The sequence below is a fragment of the Rhinatrema bivittatum genome, chromosome 4 (genome assembly GCF_901001135.1).
Source record: "Rhinatrema bivittatum chromosome 4, aRhiBiv1.1, whole genome shotgun sequence".
Lineage (NCBI taxonomy): Eukaryota > Metazoa > Chordata > Amphibia > Gymnophiona > Rhinatrematidae > Rhinatrema > Rhinatrema bivittatum.
In genome coordinates, this window is record NC_042618.1 from 291434275 (window position 1) to 291451646 (window position 17372).

Consider the following 17372-nt stretch of genomic DNA (forward strand, 5'->3'; position numbering starts at 1 on the left):
TTTACTTAGGGAATAGCCACTGCTATTAATTGCATCAGTAGCATGGGATCTTCTTAGTGTTTGGGTAATTGCCAGGTTCTTGTAGCCTGGTTTGGCCTCTGTTGGAAACAGGATGCTGGGCTTGATGGACCCTTGGTCTGACCCAGCATGGCAATTTCTTATGTTCTTATTCAGCATGTCCTTTGAACCCACAAGTTATGGATTTCATCAGCAGTAGCTTGAGCTTCTGGGGACGTCACTGAGAGCTTCAGTGGAAATGACGGTATTGGAGAACGTCCATATACCACTTCAAAAGGTGTTGATCTAGTTGATGTTGCTGGATGAGAGTTGATGGCGAATTCAGCCCATGGTAGCAATTTAGCCCGGTTATTCTGACGGGAACTGACGTAGGCACGAATGAACTGCTTCAAAGTTCTAATCATCTGTTCTGTTTGGCCATTTGATTGCGGGTGGTAGGCTGAAGTGTAGTCTAGAGAGATGTCAAATAACTTGCACAAGGCCCTCCAGAATCGTGCCATGAATTGTGAACCACAGTCAGAGACAATGTGACTAGGTAAGCCGTGAAGGCGAAATATGTGTGATATGAAGAGCTTCGCAAGCTCCAAGGCTGAGAGTAAGCCAGGAAGCGCTACGAAGTGGGCCATCTTGCTGAAGCGATCAACTGTTACCCAGATGGTATTCATTCCTCCAGAAGGGGGTAAATCGACTACAAAATCAGTAGCGATGTGTGACCAGGGCTGTTCCGGAACTGGCAGAGGTTGCAGCAGACCCCACGGTTGACCAGATGCGGGTTTGTTCTTGGCACAATTTGTACAGGATGCCACATAAGAATAGGTAACCTTCTTGATCGTAGGCCACCAATACAGCTTCTTTATTTTGAGCAGGGTACGGCATTGACCAGGATGGCCAGCCAGCTTGGAATCGTGTGCCCAACAGAGCACCTTCTTCCTGAGGTTTTTTGGAAAGATGGTCTTACCAGCGGGCACAGAATGGGTAGTCGCCAAGATGACTTTCTTTGGATCAATTATGTGCTGAGGTTCTTCGGGCACATCCTCCAAGAGAAAGGAGTGTGACAAGGCATCCGCTCTGGTATTTCTGTCTCTGGGGCGATACTTAAGCACAAAATTGAAACGATTAAAAAATAAGGACCATCTGGCTTGTCTGTGGTTAAGATGTTGTGCATGGCGGAGATACTCTAGATTTTTGTGGTCCGTGAATACGGTTATTTGATGTTGAGCGCCTTCGAGCCAAGGCTGCCATTCCTCGAATGCAAGCTTTATTACCAAGAGCTCTTTATTGCCGATCCCATAGTTCTTCTCGGCCGGGGAGAACCGTCATGAGAAGAAGGAACATGGATGTAAGGCTTTCGAGTTTCCTGTCTGGCTCAATACGGCCCCCACGCCGACATCTGAAGCATCAACTTCAACGATAAAGGGTTTGTTGGGGTCAGGATGCCGCAAGCACGGTTCCGTGGAGAAGGCAGTCTTCAGATTCTCGAACGCGGAAATGGTCTCCGCAGACCATTTTGAAGTGTTGGCACCCTTGCGGGTCATAGCGGTCAAGGGTACTGTTAAAGAAGTACCTTTATGAAGCTTCTATAATAGTTGGTGAACCCCAGGAATCTTCTCAGGGCCTTCAGGCTGGTAGGTTAGGACCAATTTTTGATACTCTCAAGTTGTGAGGATCCATCTGGAAGTCTTCTTTACACACAATATAGCCTTTGTGGAATTCGCACTTAGAGAGTTTGGCGTACAGCCGGTGTTCACGGAGTCGGCGGAGTACTTGTTTGACATCTTCAATGTGAGTGGGCAGGTTCTGGGAGAAGATTAGGATATCATCCAGGTAGACCACAACACTCTTGTACAGCAGATCCCGCAAGATGTCGTTCATCATGTTCTGAAATATGGCGGGTGCATTACACAGGCCGAAGGACATCACTAAGTACTCGAAGTGGCCGTCTCGAGGGTTGAAGGCTGTTTTCCATTCGTCGCCACTACGAATGCGAACTAAGTTGTAGGCCCCCTTCAGGTTGAGTTTTGAAAATATTTTGGCCCCTTGAAGCCGGTCAAACAACTCCGAGATTAAAGGCAAGGGGTAGTGGTCTTTAATCATGATCTCGTTTAGACCTCTGTAATTGATACATGGACGTAGGGTACCATCCTTCTTCCCCACAAAGAAAAAGCCTGCGCCGGCTGGAGACTTTGATGGTCTGATAAACCCCTTCTGAAGGTTCTCTTCAATGTATTCGGACATTGCCTTGTTCTCAATTGCTGAGAGAGGATAGACACGTCCTCTAGGAGGTTCAGTATTGGGTTTCAGTCTTATGGCACAGTCATAGGACCTATGCGGAGGAAGGATGTTAGCTGCTTCTTTGGAGAACACATCCTCATAGGATGTGTATTGTGGCGGCAGTCCTGGCATTGCCGGAGTCGTAGGCATGCAGATGACAGGAGCAATCTCCTTAAGGCACCTCCCATGATACTCTGGGCCCCAGCGGGAGAGTTCCAAGGATGCCCAGTCATATTGGGGTTGGTGCGCTTGCAACCAGGGTAACCCCAGGACGATAGGGTGCATGGCCTTTTCCAACACAAAGAAGAGAAGCGATTCCGTATGGAGAGCTCCGGTGCAGAGAGTCACTGGTAAGATTTGGCAAGTCACATCGCCCGGTAAGGGCTCTCCATGGATGGAGGATAGAAGTAACGGAACTTCCAGACTGACGAGGGGAATCCTCAGGTGTTCCACTAAATGTCGGAGAATAAAGTTGCCTCCTGCCTCTGAATCCACCAGGGCAAGAGTTTGAACCGTGGACGGTCCGCAGGTCAAGGAGACTGGGAGAGAGAGTGGAGGAGAGGGCGTAGTGAGGTCTAAGAACAGTCCTCCTGCAGGACTTAGGCCCATCCGTTTCCCGGACTATTAGGGCATGTAGGGACATCGTGGTCGGACTGACCACAGTACATGCAAAGACTGCGCCTCTTCCGAAGTCTTCTCTCTTTGGAAGTCAAATGCCCGTGATCAAGTTGCATCGGTTCATCTTCACTGGCAGCAGGAATTACTGGAACCATCCGAGGTGCAGGTTTAGCACTAGCCTGTTTCAACCCAGGTATTCTATTAGGTTGGAGTTCCTTCACCTTGTCCCGAAGCCGGTGATCGATCCGAGTGGCCAAAGCCACTAGTTCGTCCAGCAAGTCAGTAGTTTTGCGAGCGGCCAGCTCATCTTTTAAATGGGTATCCAGGCTTCTGAAGAAAAGGGTCTTCAGGCATTTAGGGTCCCAGCAGAAAGCCGGCAACAGTAACTCGAGCAGGATCATCGAAAATTGATTTAAATAAGTCCAGAAATCCATCTATGTCCTGCAATATAGGATCCTTGCGTTCCCACAAGGTAGACACCCAATACAAGGCCCTTCCATCCAGATAAGAAAGGATGTAAGTAGTCTTGGAGAAGGCTGTAGAGCAAAATGCATGCAGCACTGGTTTAAAAAGCCCCTGGTCTTCTGAATCTCTCCCGAGAAACGAACTGGAGCTGCCAGCGGTACAGCAGTCTTTAAAGTTACCTCCTGTAACTGACCTTCATTGCTGGAAGCCGTTCCTTGGGTCTTCTGTGTGTGCAGCTGATGAAACGCTGAAGTGAGTTTCTCCAAAGCGTCTTGCTGCTCCGAAATGCGCAGGGCCAGGCCCGGTATAGCCTGCAGGGCATTGAGCTGTGCCGGATCCATGGAGTTAGCAATCTGTTATTATTTGTAAGGGTTTTGGGTGGATCCCTGGATCTGTGGCAGATGACCACGCCCACGGGGGGAAGTCCCGTGAGGGGCCACAGGTCAGGCTCAGCGTAGGAGACACACACACAAACTAATTCTTTTATTATACAGGATTGGTGAACCACCAGAGGTGGCATTAGTGAGCTGGAAAGTAGCTCAGTTGGGCTTGTAGTCCCTCTGGCTCTGGAACAGTGATCCCACAATGGCTGTGCTGTAATATAGAGAACTGATATTGTGAGTAATAGCAGGATATGCAGAGTTCAGGAATAGAGCCTCGTTGGTAATGTACTCACACAGCGGTCACTTAGTGTGGAGCATAGGAGCTGGAGTGAAGTCAGGCCCTCGAGGAGCGAGTACCTGGTTTGGAGGAATAACTCTGAGAGATAGAGATGGTAACTTACAGATGTTATAGGCAGTGGTGTCTTCCTCGAGGAGCAAGTACCTGTTCCAGACTGCGACCTGAAAGATAAGAAAGAGAGAGAGGCCCCCGAGGAGCGGGTACCCCAAATGGAGTAGGTCCAAAGGAGGCAGAGTTCCAAGGTATGGAGAGCGAATCCCATCCATTAGCAAACCTTTGCTAACTCGATTAGCTAGCAATCGCGTAGGCCTTTTGTATCTTGGATGTATGACGTCATCACAGGGGGACGCCCCTGAGATTCACGCCACTGAAGGTACTACAAGCAGGGCCACGCGGTGCGTGTGCCCTAAGGCAGCTGAACAGCATGGCGGGAGGCAGCGCCCACGCTGGTCTGGGGACGCCGGAGAGGACGGCAGGCAGATGCCGCAGCAGCCAAACGTCCTTCAGCCGCAGGAGGAGTCGCCAGAGAGGTAAGGAGGGCGGAGTGGAGACATCGGACAGCGACAGTCGTAACAGCAATCCTGTGTTCTTGGATCTGAGGTTTCTTTGAGTCTTATGGTGGAGGAGGGCGTCTTTTAGCCATTCTGTTTTTTTATTTTGGATGAATTTGTATAGTAGGGTTAGGGTTTTGTATTGGATTCTGTGGGTTATTGGGAGCCAATGAAGGTCTTTGAGGATGGGTGTGATGTGGGAGGAACGACTGCTGTTTGTTAGGGATCTGGCTGCTGCGTTTTGGAGGAGTTGTAAGGGTTTGAAGGTGGATGAAGGGTGGCCGAGGAGGATGGAGTTGCAGTAGTCCAGTTTGGAGAATAGGAGGGATTGGAGAACTGTCCTGTAGTCTTGATAGGCGAGGAGGGGCTTGAGTTTCTTGAGGACTTGTAGCTTGAAGTAGCCCTCTTTTATTATTTTATTGATATGTTTTTTTTAGGTTGAGCTCAGAGTCCAATATGATACCTAGGTCTTTTACTTCGGTAATGCATTGGGTGAAAGGTTGGGGGGGGTCTTGGTTGTTCTTTGTGGGGTGTTTGTTTGTTACGTGTAGTATTGCAGTTTTTGTGTGATTGAGTGTGAGGGATAGCTATGAAAGGAGGTTTTTTTTTTTTATCTGGGTTGAGTAGGATTCTCATCTCAGTAGGGTGCATTGCAAGTTTTCTTTGATGGGAAGTAGTATCTGGACATCATCTGCATAGACAAAGTAGTGGAGGTTCAGGCTGGAGAGGAGTTTGCAGAGGGGGAGCATGTATATATTAAACAGGGTGGAGGAGAGGGAAGAACCTTGTGGGACGCCATGGGGGAGTGGGAAGTGTTTTGATTCGCTGTTGTTTAGTCGCACTTTGTAGGATCTATTTGACAAGTAGGATTCAAACCATTTATTGTTTTGTCACCTAGTCCGATTTCGGTTAGTTGGGTTAGTAGAGAGTTGTGGTTGATGGTGTCGAAGGCGGCAGAGATGTCCAGTAGTATTAAGAGGTAGGAGTGCCCGGCATTGAGACCTCTCAGGGTGGTGTCTGTGACGGATAGTAGTAACATTTCAGTGCTGAGTGATTTCCTGAATCCATGTTGGGTGGGGAACAGGATTTTGTGAGTTTCCAGGTGTTCTGAGAGTTGGTGGTTGACAATTTTTTCCATGATCTTCGATACGAAGGATAGGTTGGAGATGGGTCTGGCTGTGTTGGAGGGATTTAGTTGTGTTGTTTTAGATTGGGTTTTATTACGGTGCATTTGAGGGCTTCAGGAAAGAGGCCTTGTTCAAGGGATGTATTTATTATGTTGGCTATATGTTTGGCAGTGGCTTCAGGGATTTGCTTGAGGGTTTTGACTGGGCTGGGATCTAGGGGGTGGGCTGCTGGGTTGATTTTTTGTATAATCATTTTGACTTCTGTGGAGGCAATGAGGTCGAAGGTGGTCCATGTGGAAGATGTTGTGTTGTGGGGATTTGGCCTTTCCGGATTTGCTGGGGGGTTGGTTGGTATTAGCTTTGAAACTTTGTCTGTGAAGAATTGGGCAAGTTCTTCAAAGGTCTTTGCTGAGTCTTCCTTTGACAGTGGGCTGAGGCTTGATTGGGTCAGGTTGGAGACAAAGTTGAAAAGGATTCTAGGGTTATATTGGTGTTGGTGAATTTTCTTTGAGTAGAATTCTCATTTGGCTTTGTCTGTGTCTGTTCTGTTTAAGTGGAGCAGTGTTTTGTATCTGTCGAGGTTGGACGAGGTAGGATATCTTCTCCATTTTTTTCTCTGCTTGCCTGAGGAGTCTTTTGGTGTTTTTTAGTTCTGGGTTATACCAAGTGTTTTATGGGGGTTGTCTGTATGATTACTTTGGAGATAATTGGGCATTTGGATTTGGCAATTTCGGCGTTGATGGAGAGCCAAGAGTTGATGGCAGTGTTTGTATCGTTGAGGTTGAGGGTGGTCAAGGCGTTGGGGAGGATTTCCCTCAATTCTTCGCTGGGGCATGGTTTGTGGAATTCAATGTATTTTTTGGATTGTTCGGTTTCAGAGTGGAAGGTATTCAGTCGTAGTGTGGTCTGGATTAATTTGTGGTCCGACCATGGTTGTCGTGGGTGGGTTGTTTGTAGGTGTGGCTTTGTCATTGATGAATATGAGGTCAAGGGTGTGACCTGATCTCTGGGTTGGTGAGTTGACAATTTGCTTGAAGCCCATTGCGGACATGGTGTCCAGGAGGAGGGTGCATGTGGGGGGGGGGGGGGTGGCATTGATGTGGAGGTTGAAGTCTCCTAAGATGGTTGTGGGGAGGTCGGTGTTTATTTGGGAGGAGATGATTTCGATGAGGTGGGACAGATTGTGATCTAGGCCTTTTGGTGGGGAGTAAAGTAGCAGTATTTGGAGGTTTCTTGATTTCAAGAGGCCTATCTCCAGGAGGTGTTATGGTGATGGGGTGGTGTGTGTGAGTTTGAATTTTTTTTGGACCAGGAGGAGTAGGCTGCCTCCTTTTTTTTAGATCTGGGTAGGGAGAAGATGTCATAACTTGAGTGAGGGAGTTGATTTACTAGTGCTGTGTCGGATTTTTTGAGCCAGGATTCTGTGACGCATAGTATGTCAGGGTGGTTGTCTGTTAGGAGGTCATGTAGGATGGGGATTTTTTTTGTGATGGATTGGGCGTTTATGAGGAAGAGGGTTAGGATTGAGATGGAGGCTATAAGGGTGTCTGTGGTTGTGGGGATTGTTGTGAGGCATCGTCAGCGAGGGAGGTTGTGGTTTTTGAGTGAGGTGCATATATATTGAGTGAGGTGCATATATTCAGAACCGGTAGAGTTATAATGGTGTTTTGGTTCCTTTGTTTGATGAGGGGAGCTCCAGTTTAGAGAGACTTTGTTCACCCTGGTTAGGGTAATTTGGTGTTTATCATTCTACTTGGCTTGGGTACAGGTCGAAACTGAGGGACTACAGGTGGCACTCTCGGTTATGTAGCAGAGCCTGAAAAGTTTTTATTTTCTGTCTCCATCTGCTGGTAGGGATGCAAAACCCACTTGTCTGGACTGATCTGTGGTATTACAGGAACAAAAATTAGCAGGTACGAACAAATTTTCCTATCAGTTGTTTATGCTTTCAAAAAATTAAAAAGCCTAAAGGACAGTCCATTAATTTACTAAGTAGCACATTTAAATCAGAGAAAATATTTTTACTCAACATATAATTCAGCTCTGGAATTCATTGTCAGAGGATGAGGTAAAGGCACTTAGCTTAGCTAAGTGATTTGGTCAAGTTCTTGGAGGAAAAGTCCATAAACTGTTATTAACCAGGTAGACTTGGGGGAAAGCAACTGCTGATCCCTGGGTATAAGCAGCATGTAATCTGACTGCTATTTGTGATCTTGCCAGGTACTAGTGACCTGGATTGGCCACTGTTGGAAACTAGATAATGCTTTTGATGGACCCTTACTCTAACTCATTATGACAGTTCTTATGTTCCCCTTCCCCTTCCCCCACCCCCACCAACATACTTGGGTCTCCTTCTTCCTCCCCCTTCCCCATCCAGCACACTTGTCAGCATTTCCTCTTTGTCACCTCGTTCCCCCACCAACATACCTGGGTACCCTGTGTTCCCTTCTACCTTCTCCTTCCCCCACCAGCATACTTGGCTGTGCCAGCATCTCTCTGCCTCCCCTTCCCTCACCAGCATACCTGATTCTTCTGATTTATTCTCTTTTTTTGTGGCCTGGTCCCTGCTGCAGCCACTTCTCCTTGGCCCTGGCAGCAGTGCTGGTACATTCGTTTGAGAGGTGCAGAGAAGGCAATAACAAGACTGAAAGGGGTTTTTTTGGACCCAGTCCCTATTGCAATTTCAATTGCTGCTTCTTTTCCTTGGCACCAGTATGTTGGTATAAGCAACTGAGAGGAGATCATGGAACTGAAGGCTAGGGGGGAGGCTTGTGGCCTGGTCACTGCTACTACTGCTTCTCCTTTCTACCATACCTCCTCTGTGCGTGTGAAAGTGTCAGGGGGAGGAGGAGGGACTTCCCTCCTCAATGCTTTTTAAAAAATGAAAAAAAGAAACCCCTGAAACCTGATTGCGGCCAGAAAAATGAGCTCTGTGGGCTGTAGTTTGAGGACTCCTGGAGTCTGGCAGTATTTTCCCTATGTTTTTTGGTCTGACTATTTCTTTCCTAGTTTGCAGGAAGAAAAACCATGCATCTCTGTGGGATGTTGTATAGATTTATTGCCATTAATAAAGTCCTTGCTGAAAAGTAAATATGAAGAGTAAGTATCAACAACCATTAACAGTTTTAAAATTGGATTTCATGAAAAATGTTTAATTATAGATTATATATTTCACTTTGGTTGGATATTTCTCAGTCTTTGCATCATCTTTTTATGAAAGTATGACCTGTTTAAACATTTAGATTATTTGAACATCATTGAATTTTGTTCTTATCTAAGTGAGTGACTTGCACAGAAACATAGAAGATATCTATGGATAAAGACCACTTGATTCCCCCAGTGTGCCCATTTGTACATATGTACTGAACTGCCAAAGATATTACTTCACCTGTGATCTTCAACCAACCTCCCTTCCCCTGCCCATAAACTCCTTTTATTTCTGTCCCATGCATGCCTGAATTCTGTTACTGTTTTGGCTCCTTCCATCTCCAGAAGTCTATGCCATGTATCTACCACCCTCTTAGAGAAAATACTGTCTTGCATTCCTTTTGAGCCATCTTCCATTTAGCTTCATATGATGATGCTCTTGGCCTTTGTCATTCTCTGAAAAATTCTGCCTTCTGGTATCTAATTGAAGTCTAAACCAAAATTCTGAAATATAAATCAATCCACACCAGAGTTTTGCAAAAATTAAAAAAAAATCCCAGTCTCAAGTAAAATGTCTGAAAACCAATGTTGCTTGTATTTTGTTTTAAACTGGTGTTTGCTAATGTACTATATTTATTGAATAATCTATTTACCACAACTTCCACAGAAATCAATATTTGAATTTAGAGTCTGAAAAGAATTAAAAAGTCACTTGTAACTAGAAAAATCTAACACTGGTACTGTTTCATTACAAATATGCCTGCCTTTAGAGGTGCTTGCAATCAAAATCTCTTCACAAAAAGCTGTCTGCCTTCTCCCACTGTTTGCTATGGATGGCATCAGATAGTTATTTTCTGAGATTCCAAGTCTGGAGAAAATAGTGAGACCTTGTAGATGGCTTTTTGTGAAGTGATCTGAATTACAAGCATTTCTGAGGCTGACACATTTTTGCCAAAACACCACAGTTGTTTAAAAAAAAAAAAAAAAAAAAATTTAAACAGATTTTTATTGGCAGATCTGATTACTTTAAATTGTACAGGCAACAGTTAATATTTATAACTCTGAGCAACACCTGTACTCTGAATACATATTTAGCAGAATAGATTATTATTTTTCTAAAATTGTTTTAACAACAAAAATCAAGTGCCTTTTTCCATTTCATCCTGTTACACCAGTCCAGTTGAGACAGTGAGTTAGGTTCTCCTACCAGCAGATGGAGGTAGAGGATAGAGTCTTCCTTAGAAACATAGAAACATAGAAACATAGAAATGACGGCAGAAGAAGACCAAATGGCCCATCCAGTCTGCCCAGCAAGCTTCCCTCATTTTTTCTCTCATACTTATCTGTTTCTCTTAGCTCTTGGTTCTATTTCCCTTCCACCCCCACCATTAATGTAGAGAGCTGTGATGGAGCTGCATCCAAGTGAAATATCTAGCTTGATTAGTTAGAGGTAGTAGGGGTAGTAACCGCCGCAATAAGCAAGCTACACCCATGCTTATTTGTTTTTACCCAGATTATGTTATACAGCCCTTATTGGTTGTTTATCTTCTCCCCTGCCGTTGAAGCAGGGAGCTATGCTGGATATGCGTGAGGTATCAGTTTTTTTCTTCTCCCCTGCCGTTGAAGCAGAGAGCTATGCTGGATATGCATCGAAAGTGAAGTATCAGGCACATTTGGTTTGGGGTAGTAACCGCCGTAACAAGCCAGCTACTCCCCGCTTTGTGAGTGTGAATCCTTTTTTCTTCTCCCCTGCCGTTGAAGTTATGCTGGATATGCGTGAAGTATCAGTTTTTCTTCTCCCCTGCTGTTGAAGCAGAGAACTATGCTGGATATGCATTGAAAGTGAAGTATAAGAATGGAGTGATCAAGCTAGTTGAAAGGCATCAGGAATAGAGGAGGGTGGAGGTAGTAATTTGGTTATTTGGTTTGGGGTAGTAACCGCCGTAACAAGCCAGCTACTCCTGTCTTTGTGAGTGCAAATCCTTTTTTCCACATTTCCTCTTGCTGTTGAAGCTTAGAGTGATGTTGGAGTCACAGTAACCATGTGTATGTTTATTGAATAAGGGTATTGTCTCCAGGCAGTAGCCATCATTCTGGCGAGTCACCTACTCTTCATTGGCGGCCTCTTGACTTTATGGATCCACAGTGTTTATCCCACGCCCCTTTGAAGTCCTTCACAGTTCTGGTCTTCACCACTTCCTCCGGAAGGGCATTCCAGGCATCCACCACCCTCTCCGTGAAGAAATACTTCCTGACATTGGTTCTGAATCTTCCTCCCTGGAGCTTCAAATCGTGACCCCTGGTTCTGCTGATTTTTTTTCTTATGGTAAAGGTTTGTCGTTGCCTTTGGATCATTAAAACCTTGGTGACATCATCACCACTACATAGAGGTGGTACAACACAGGAAGATCTCAGTATTCTCTGCCACCAGCAGATGGTAGGACAATGATAGTGCAGCAGGATTCTTTCTTCAGCATGCCTCCCTCTAGAAGGGATTTAGGCATGGGCTAAGTCTTTTTAGGACCAAACATTGGGGGGCGGATTTTAAGAGCCCTGCTCGCCTAAATCCGCCCAAAACTGGGGGGATTTAGGCGAGCAGGGCCCTGCGCGCCGGTGAGCCTATGTAAAATAGGCTCACCGGCGCGCGCAGACCCCGGGACTCGCGTAAGTCCCGGGGTTCTCCGAGGGGCGTGTCGGGGGCGTGTCGGGGCGGGCCCGGTCATCGCGGCGTTTAGGGGGCGTGCCGGGAGCGTTTCGGGGGCGGGCCCGGGGGCGTGGTTGCGGCCCAGGGGCGTGGCCGCGCCCTCCGGACCCGCCCCCAGGTCGCGTCCCGGCGCGCTAGCGGCCCGCTGGCGCGCGGGGATTTACGCCTCCCTCTGGGAGGCGTAAATCCCCCGACAAAGGTAAGGGGGGGGCTTAGACAGGGCCGGGTGGGTGGGTTAGGTAGGGGAAGGTGAGGGGAGGGCAAAAGGAAGTTCCCTCCGAGGCCGCTCCGATTTCGGAGCGGCCTCAGAGGGAACGGGGGTAGGCTGTGCGGCTCGGCGCGCGCCGGCTATACAGAATTCATAGCCTTGCGCGCGCCGATCCAGGATTTTAGCGGATATGCGCGGCTCCGCGCGTATCTACTAAAATCCAGCGTACTTTTGCTGGCGCCTGATGCGCCAGCAAAAGTACGCCTATTCGCATTTTTTGAAATTCTACCCCTTAGTGAGCAATTTTATTAACTTTTCTTCTAGGGCTGGGCACCTGATTTTGACCAGTCAAATGAATGAATGATATTTTTCTAGGGCCAGGAGCCTGATTTTTACAAGAGTAGTGAGCCCTTGGTGGTTCCCGGTTCCAGAACTGACGTGGTTGAGCTTAGGGAGGAGGTTCTCTTTTTCTTTATCAGGATTTGGAAGAAGACACCTTTTTCTTCTCCTTCCTCTGCCTACCTCTCATTCCTGACCTAATTTGTGAGGATCTCCTTCCATCCTCCCCTTTATCTTCCCTCACTTCCTTTTCTGCTTCAGAACCATTTGGGGAAAAAACATCCTTATGATGCAGAGTTATGCTAAGAAAAGCTAGAGGAAAGGCAAGAGACTATTCAGCTTCTTTGGTGGGGGTAAGTGTCTTCAAGGGTGTTTTTGGAGCTGGCATAGAGGCTCCTGTTATGGGCAACCTTGGGGAAGATGCTGGACCTTCTTGGTATGATTCTGAGCGCGGCTGCTCTTGAGCCTGCTGTTGCAAGTGCTCTGCTTCTGTCATGGGGCCTCTTTGTGCGACTGGTGGTTGGGTGGGCGAAGTCCCAGGGAGCTATCCAAGGCCTCCAGAGGGCAGGCCTCAATTGCTCTCACTGCAGGGAAGGTCTTTTTCCTGCCCGGTAATTGGAATGAGCATTGAAGGTAATTGATACAGCGTTTTATTGGCAGGAATGGCCACCATGTTTAGTATTTCCTATGCAGCTGCCTTTTTTTCTCTGCATCCGCCTTCTAATACAACGGTAGCCTTTGGTCTCACTTGGTTCTTGTTCCTGTGGAGGAATATGTTGAGAATGCTCCATTGGGTCAGCCACAGGTGCACAAGGACTTTTCCCCTGAATGTTTCAGTTTCATGCCTCGGGCCTCATGTGCATTTCAGAGGCTTCCAAGAGGCATTGCAGGAAGCTCTATCAAGTTCTGCCAGCTGTGCCTCTGTGAAAGGTGGCCTCCCCTCAGATAGTAAGGATGTCCATTTTTCACTTGTTTCTTGGGGATGAATTACCAGCTTTTACTCAAGTGGCTTCCTCGCTATGTGTAGAGGCTTTTATGGTTGAAGAGCTTCCTGCCTGGAGGTCTCCATTATTAAGCAGGGCCACAGATCCTCTAAATCTTTTCTCTTCACTATAAGGTGGATGCCATAGTGCTATCTGAATGGGAGTCTCCAGAGAACAGCCTCAGGGGAGTAAAATATTTTATTAAGCTGTTATCTCCTTTCTCAAGTAGCAGTTCAATACCTATGCACAGTGCCTCAGATGGATGCTTGTCATGGCCATTACTAGACAAACCACAATTCCTGTAGAGGTTCTGTTCAAGATCTCAGGACAGGAAGATAGGGCTGCATTACTGCCCAGATTTCTTTTGTGGCAGCTTGGTTTAATGGGCAGTTCTTGGAAGGTGAAGATTCAGCTAGCTACTGTGTTCTTGGCTGATGATCTGTGCAACCTTTTCCAGATTCCCTCCAGTTCTGAGGATTTAGCTGTAGTGGTCAGGAGGCTTCTTTCACTCTGCAAGTTGTTGTCAGATTCATTGTCTGCGTTTTGGTTTAGCAATCTTCCCTTTGCAGGGAAGTTTCTATTTAGGGCATAGCTACAGCAATTAGTTGAGCCCCCTTTTATTAATCTAGCAGATGTCCTCATCAGTTTCAGGACGTGTGGCCTATCAGGCCCAACAGGTAGTCCTTCCCTTGTTTCTTGAAACCTAAAGGTGTAAGAACCAGTCCTTTAGAGATTACAAAAATCCAAGGCCTGATGGTTCTAGCTCTTCAGGTTCTGGTCATACCCCACAGTGTAGCAGAGTGGCTTTGCTCTCTAATGCTGGTGGTAGATGGTTAATTACAACAGTATTTACTAGAAATGTTTCCAGATAACCTCAGAGCCGTGGGTGTTAAATGTTTTTTTTTCTGCTTCGGCTACACCCTATAGGTTGCTTCTTCTGTTACTGATGCCTTCTTGGGTCTCTCTGCTCCACGGTCTCCATGTGGTTGGCAGTTCAGGGTGCTTTTTCCTGGCTTCAGCTGCTTCAAGCAGTAATACAAGTTTCTTCTCTCCAAGCCAAGACAAGGTCAATAGTTTCCTAATTTTATGGTTTTCATTTAAAAGAAAAAAAGAAACTACAATGAGACTTATGGATCTATCCCTAGTCTCAGTGGAGTGAGCTTCAACCTCCAGAATTTCTCACTTTATCTTTGTTTAGATTTATGAATCGCCTAACAATACACTAGGCAGTGAACAAATAAAACAAACATAAAGAAAAACTTACAAACAGGCACCAATACATAAAAAATCCATAGGCATCACAAATTTCAATAGAGGAATGATTCAAACAAAGTCCCAATTTCTAATAATGTGCCTGTTTAGACAGCCATGTTTTCAACAAGGTTTTAAAAGTTTTCAATTCTTCAGCCAGGCGTAGAGCCTCTGGAAAGGAATGCCAGAGGATAGGAGCTGTGACAGAGAAAGCATAATCTCTAGTGCTACGTAGTCTTACATGGAGCACTGACAGTACATCCATCAGGCCCCTTTGAGAGGAGCGCAAATGGCATGTTGGATAATACATATGTAGCAAAGCATTGCCCCATGGTGTCACAGAGGAAGAAATCAATTTAAAAGCAATAACAGCAATTTTATATTTGATACGTTCAGTAATTGGAAGCCAGTTGAAGGTCTATAAGCACAGGATATTGTAGTCACTTCTTTTATAACTGGAAATAAGACGGGGAGCAGAATTAAGCAGTAGTTGCAGAGGTTTTAAAGTCACAGTAGGTAAGCCGATAAAGGTGGAATTACAATAATGAACCACTGGTAAGATTGAAGCTTGGACCACAGTCCAAAAATCCAGCTTCTCTAAGAGGTGTTTGAGACCACATAGTAATGTAACTTATAGAAACCAGACTTTAAGATACTTCTTGTCCAAGGACAAAAGGAAAGCAGGAGGTTGATGATGACACCAAGGTTCTGTATACATGAATTGAATGAAACCTCTCATTTGGTGCTGGTTGTAATAGGGGAGGGCAAGTTCTGTCCTCCCCGGAACTTATGGCAGCACCATTACCAGTTTTGAGCACTCCTTTGGGCTAGCCTTTTTTGAGAAACAGGAGTCAGGGTCCACCCTTATTTGGAAGTTTCACTGATGAGGGACAAGTCTTTCTAAGAAGGGGCTCACCTAGCTGACAGTGTGGTCCACGTCTTAGAAGACTTGGTTTTGGTGATCAGTTTTTACAAAGGGTGAGCTTCTGCTAACCTAGTCCTTGAAATGCCTAGAGGCTCTGCTTGACACCAGTGCAGGTTGAGTATTCTTGAGAGAGAGTGCCAAAGATTGTGCTTCAGAGGTTTGCAGCCTTGAAGTCTCCCTGCAACTATTTTCGGCTGATCGACTTGAATCTGAGTCCTGAGCTAAGGTGCACATGAGACCTCTTCAGTTCTCGCTTCTGTTCAAAGGTCTTTTCATATTTGAGGTTCAAGATACTGTCACCTTATGCCCTGATCCATGAGGAACAGCCTCCTTTGACTGACAGGCTCTTGAAACGTGTTAACAGGCGTCTTTTTGGTACTTCTGTTGTGGATTGTAATCACAGCAGATGTGAGTTTTATCTGGTTAGGAAGCTTATTGTCTAGCTTGGGTGGTCTAGGGGTCTTGGGCTCAGGAAGAAGCTGCTTGGTCCTTCAATAGAGCTGTAAAGACTCCCTTTTTGTCATTTTCTTTCCTTAATCAAGGGTAACGCGATCAGAGTCCTCTCTCAACAATGCCACAGCTGTGGTGGATGTGAACAGAAAAATCTTCTTTTCCCTTATGCAGAAGGAATCTGCAGTTCTTTTTAGACCTCAAAGATATTTCGGCTATTTTTTTTTAGCACAATTCTTCTGGACCCAGACAGATGGAAACTCAGTCACGATGCCTTTCAACAAAGAGTATGCTGGTGGGGTTTTCCCCATATGGATCTGATAACAACTCACAAGAATGAAAGACTGATACATCACGCATATCCAGCCTAGCTCTCTGCTTCAACAGCAAGGGGAATGAAGAAAAGTGGATCTATATACAGACAACAACCAACAAGGACTGAATTATTTAGTCTGGGTAAACAAATAAGCATGGGTATAGCTTGCTTAATTAAGCTAGATATTTCACTTAGATGCAGTTCCAACACTGCTCTCTACATTAATGGTGGGGGTGGAAGGGAAATAGAACCAAAAGTTTACTAAGAGCCAAGAGTAACAGATAAGTATGAGAAAAACAAAAGTGCGAAATTTGCGGGCAGACTGGATGGGCCGTTTGGTCTTCTTCTGCCGTCATTTCTGTTTCTATGTTTAATGCTATGATTCAGTGGATTTCCAGCCATAAAGAGCTTGGAACCCAGGGAATGATCAGCCTGGTTCAACTTTGACCAGTTAGAAATCTTGTATACGTGTTGTCATCTCAACTTATTTATTTATTTATTTAGAATTTTTATATACCGACATTCTTGATACAATATCAAATCAAATCGGTTTCCTTCTGGTAGGGTGATCTTTGTGCCAGATGGAGGAGAGTACTATTGTGATTCTGAGGCTCCAGATTGACTGTCCTCTCTGTATCCCCAGATACTTGTGGGCTGTTGGTGCACCATTTTATCCTTGACTCTTATAAGGTCACGCTTAAAGAAAAAAGATTATTCTTCCTAAGTGATTTTCAACTTATTGAAGGCCCTAAAGTTTCCACTTCTCTGCCTTATTTTTGGCTTGGCATCTCTTTAAAATGTGCTGCAGGAAATGTTGGTCTCCTCTTGGAGTTCAGTTATCCCTTGTATTTTAGCCTTCTCCAGTTAGATTTGGCAATGGGATAGTCTTGAACTCTTTGAAAGTCGAAGTTGAGCCTACTCCTGTTTCTGGGATACAGTTTGTATGAAGTTGGTAGTTTCCCATCCTAATGTGTCCTGCTTTCTTCATGGAGTGCATAGATGATAGCTTTTATTTTGTAATTTAAACTTTATCAGATACTTCAAGTATGCATACAATTATGTTCCAGTATTCAGCAACAGCAATTGTATTACACTTATGTAATTAGTAAATTGCCAACTGTTGAACTCAGTTCCCATTCCACCTTGATGTGGAGTATTACAGGTAACAATATCATTCTATCCAGCCTGAAAATATTTCTGCTTAATTAAAAACTATATCTAACTCTTTGTATAAGTATCAACCATACAATTGTTGGTCTTAATATTTCACAATAAAACATCATAACACTGATTAGTCTCTCATTTTATTATTAACCCC

At 45.4% G+C, this 17372-nt stretch overlaps 1 protein-coding gene across 3 annotated transcripts in view; it reads left to right on the forward strand.

Moving 5' to 3' along the window:
* KATNBL1 (katanin regulatory subunit B1 like 1) overlaps positions 1-17372 on the forward strand; it is a 271601-nt gene that overhangs the window by 109431 nt on the left and 144798 nt on the right. For all 3 annotated transcript variants that reach the window (XR_003856488.1, XR_003856489.1, XM_029600186.1), the window contains exon 5: positions 8741-8830. Coding sequence is in view for 1 of the 3 variants with exons in the window: in XM_029600186.1 (XP_029456046.1) it covers positions 8741-8830 (90 nt within the window). In the remaining 2 variants the exon portion in view is untranslated. The remainder of the gene's footprint in view (positions 1-8740; positions 8831-17372) is intronic.